The 4,192-nt window shown below is 40.8% G+C and overlaps 1 protein-coding gene across 1 annotated transcript in view; it reads right to left on the bottom strand.

The window, feature by feature from the left end:
* Nucleotides 1-885: 885 nt before the first annotated feature.
* The window catches only part of LOC116076543, a 12,406-nt gene continuing 9,099 nt past the window's right edge, over nucleotides 886-4,192 (bottom strand). Inside the window, exons 3-4 of the mRNA XM_031350374.1 lie at nucleotides 1,662-1,773; nucleotides 886-1,272 (exon numbers count right to left, since the gene is read on the bottom strand). Of these exons, the coding sequence (XP_031206234.1) occupies nucleotides 886-1,272; nucleotides 1,662-1,773 (499 nt within the window). The remainder of the gene's footprint in view (nucleotides 1,273-1,661; nucleotides 1,774-4,192) is intronic.

The raw sequence follows: 4,192 nt of genomic DNA, 5'->3' as shown, positions 1-4,192 counted from the left end.
GAGAAAGGATCCAAGGAGCTGAAGTGATTTGTACCTCCATAGGAGGAACAACAATATGAACTATCTAGTACCTGCAGAACTCTCAGGGACTAAACCACCAACCAAAGAGTACACATGGTGGGACTCATGGCTCCAGCTGCCTATGTAGCAGAGGATGGCCTAGTTGGTCATCAATGGGAGGAGAGGCCCTTGGTCCTATGAAGCCTCTATGCCCCAGTATAGGGGAATGTCAGGACCAGGAAGCAGGAGAAAGGTGGGTTGATGAGCAGGGGGAGAGGGGAGGGAATAAAGGGTATTTCAGAGGTGAAAACAGGAAAGTGGAGAACATTTGAAATGGAAATAAAGAAAATATCTAATAAACATATCAAGCTCAATGTTTCCTAATTATTATTTCTGTACGTATTCAACGTTAAAAATTATCAATATACTAAACATTGTTTTTTATACTAAACCCCTAAAGTTCAGCATACATTTTATGTGTTATCATAACTCTGCTATTAGCCATCCTTTTTTTTTTTTGGAAGATAACTTTGTAATTATATTTATGTACAGAAAACTTAGTGTACATTTAACCCAATTTAGTGGCCAGTTCTTTAGCCTTTGCCTTTTCCAGCTTGGCAATTCGAGCCACAGACTTAGGACCCAGGACGTTGCCTCCCCAGTGGCGATGGATCTAGTTGTATCTGTCATTATAATTGGTCCTAATAGCTTCCACCAGCTTAGCCAGAGCACCCTTGTCTTCCGAGTTAACCTGTGTGAAGGCAACAGTGGTGCACGTCTTCCTGCGGACCAGGCGCCTTAGCCTAGCCTTTCCCTTGATGATGCAGTAGGGCACCCCCATCTTTCGACACAGGGCAGGCAGGAAAACCACCAGCTCAATGGGGTCTACATCATGAGCCTTCTTATTTTCCACCAAGGTGGTAACTGTATTGACTCCTGCTCGGAGGACGGGTGGTCTCTTAGTTGGGACGTCCCCTTTGCCAGCAGCTTTCTTCTCAGCACGGGCCAGTAGCCTTTGCTTCTTATCTTGCTTTGTCTCTGGCTTGTACTTGTTGGCAAGCTTAAGCAGCTGAGTTGCTGTTTACCTGTCCAGGGCCTGGGTGAACTGTTAATGGTAGGAGGTACTTTGAGACGCTTATAGAGGATGGCTCTTTGCCGCTGCTGCCTGATATAGCGAGGCCATTTGACGAAGCGTGTTAGATCTCTTTTGGGCTGGATGTCCTGCCCAATGCCGAAGTTCTTGGGCCTCTTCTCAAACAAAGGATTGACCACCTTCTTTTTTTTTTTTTTTTTAAAGATTTATTAATTATTATATGTAAGTACACTGTAGCTGTCTTCAGACACACCAGAAGAGGGCATCAGAACTCATTACAGATGGTTGTGAGCCACCATGTGGTTGCTGGGATCTGAACTCAGGACCTCTGGAAGAGTAGTCAGTGCTCTTAACCACTGAGCCATCTCTCCAGCCCAAACAAATCATCTTTTTTTTTTTTTCTTTTTTTGGTTTTGGTTTTTTGAGACAGGGTTTCTCTGTATAGCTCTGGTTGTCCTGGAACTCACTCTATAGACCAGGCTGGCCTCGAACTCAGAAATCCACCTGCCTCTGCCTCCCAAGTGCTGGGATTAATGGCGTGTGCCACCACTGCCCGGCGATTGACCACCTTCTTGGCCTCCTGTTTCTTGACGACGGCGGGGGCCGGGGCCACCTTCTTCCCCTTCGCATTCTTTCCTTTGGGCATCTTGCTTGGCTGGTGGAGAGAGAAAACAGCCATCCTTTATAAGATAACCAAGTAAAATTGTGAAACTTTAATATATACCACAAAAACTTAATAATTTAATGTAACTGTAGTTATGATATTAAGATTAATAATACCAATGACAGATAGGAATGTGTCTATAATATATTGTAATTCTCTTCCCCTCACATGAAGTATTTGTCCTATTTTTGCTATGCCAAGAAGACAAAATATCATGAAAATGGAAGTAGTATCTTAAAAGGAAATTATCTTGACCTTAAGATAATCTTCAATACTTAAAGAGAAATCATGCTTCAGGTTTCAGATTGAAAGATAAATCCTTAATAATTTAGGGCATATTTATTGGGAAAAGGAATAGACTTTATTTTGTAGCTTTAAATATTTGTGAGTTTGCTCTACAACTGAATGAAGATAGTTGAATGAAATTTCATCTAAAATGTACAACTGTAGCCTAGCATGTAGGGTGGTGGTTTTCAACCTGTTTGTTGCTACCCTTAGGGGTTGGGGTCAAACAATCCTTTCATTGGGGTTACATATCAGATATCTTGCATATCAGATATTTACATTCCAATTCATAATAGTAGAAAATTACAGTTCTAATGTAGCAATGAACAACCTTATGGTTGGGGCCTCACCACAACTTGAGGAACTGTCTTGAAGAGTACTAGGTGTTGGGAAGGTGGAGAACCACTGATGTAGGAGAACCCATTTAAAGTTGATCACTGCTAAGACCACCTGCAATTTTTAAAAAAGCCTGTTAGAATTTGACTCCCTAAAAATAGAACAGTGAAGGATATTTTAGTTTTAGATAGCCCTTTCCAAAAAAATAAATAAATTACCTTTTATAACTTCATGTAAAGCAGTGGTAGTCGCTTTCAGTGCCTGGAATCTTTATCCTATTTAGCAGGCAAAATGCCACTGCACAGCTTTTCAATCTACTGAAGGAGGGCCTCCATCTTTAGCCCTGGCCTTCACTTACCATCTGTTCTCTTTCAAAATCCCAGGGCCTCAGCTGCACTGGGAAAACAGTCAGAGCTAATGACTTCTAGTGCTGTATTCTATGTGTAGCTCTGGGTAACTCCTTTTATCGCTCACTATCTCAATCTCTCTTCCTGTTAAGTGGAGATAATGACTATCAAATAATGGGTACCATGTAAGCATCAGTTAAGAATATTCCCTTTCATTTGTTTACTTAGATGAGAAGGGCAAAACATTGTTACAGTGTCAAGGGAGAACATAAAAAATGTTCTAGGCTATTTGAAATTCCTGTCTTTGCCCTAGAAGATCCAACTTTCCTTAATTAATTTTGGCAACAAATGGACATATCCTTCAGGTAAAACCTGCTTCATAACAAAAATAAAAAGAGTTGACAAGGTGCTGGGACAATTCCCAGTTTAATCCAGGGCATTAGGAGCTAATTCAATGACAAAGATAGAAGGTCTGAAAGTCAATAATGACTTTCAATTTTATGCAACAACAAAGGCTATCTGTCCAAAGCAAATGGAAACTTTGAAAAGGAAAATATATTCAGACTTGAAGCAAGTTTTAAGTTTCTGTTTGCAAGCTTGACACAGCTCTATCTCATCTGAAGAGAAAACTTTCCTTTGTGTAGTTTTCATTATGCGTCTTCTGTCTTATGGCTCTGAGCCCTGTAATGATATATTGTTTGTACAGAGGCCACAATGTGCTTTCTGATGAATGAGCAATCCCACCATAAAGGAGATCTATCATCTGTTACAGTTGAGAAAACTGAAGTGACTCAGCCTGTGACCAGATATCTGGAAGGAAATGTTAAAAAATAAATAAATCTAGATATGGCTGGATATGCACTGGATTTCGAAAGCACTTAATAAACTGGCTATCCTAGTAGCCAGCAAAAAGGATGAAGACCGAAACTGAGGGAAGAAAACTTGCAGCCACTTAGATGTTAAACTGATTCTAGAATAAAATAATGCATAATAAAATAAGAAAGGCATGTGATTCATTAGAGAGAGTGCTTCCCTCATTCAGGCTGTAAAACTGCTAGGTGTGTCAAGAGAATCCCACTTGGAAACTCCCACAGTGTAATCAATAAATTCATCTTCATACATCTACATCATTAATTCAAGCTAGGGAAAGCTCCATTTAGCAAGTAAAATTTAAACTTTCAACATTTAAGTTGGACAAGTTTTACTTAGGAGAAATATCATAAACGTAGTGGGCGAGCATTGGGATGGTAGTCTGTCCTAGTTTAAATGAGAATGGCCTCCACCAGCTCATGTAATTGCTTGCTTTGTCCCAGGTAGTGAAATGTTTGGAAGGCTTAGGAGGTGTGTCTTGTTGAGGAGGTGCATCACTGGGATAGGACTTTGAGGTTTCAAAAGCCTATGCCAGGCTCACCCTCTCCTCTCCTGTCCTCTCCTGTCCTCTCCTCTCCTCCCCTCCTCTCCTCTCCT

This window comes from Mastomys coucha, unplaced genomic scaffold (genome assembly GCF_008632895.1).
Source record: "Mastomys coucha isolate ucsf_1 unplaced genomic scaffold, UCSF_Mcou_1 pScaffold4, whole genome shotgun sequence".
Classification (NCBI taxonomy): Eukaryota; Metazoa; Chordata; class Mammalia; order Rodentia; family Muridae; genus Mastomys; species Mastomys coucha.
The sequence above is the reverse complement of the archived record's forward strand: the minus strand, read 5'-3'. Positions and strand labels throughout refer to the sequence as shown.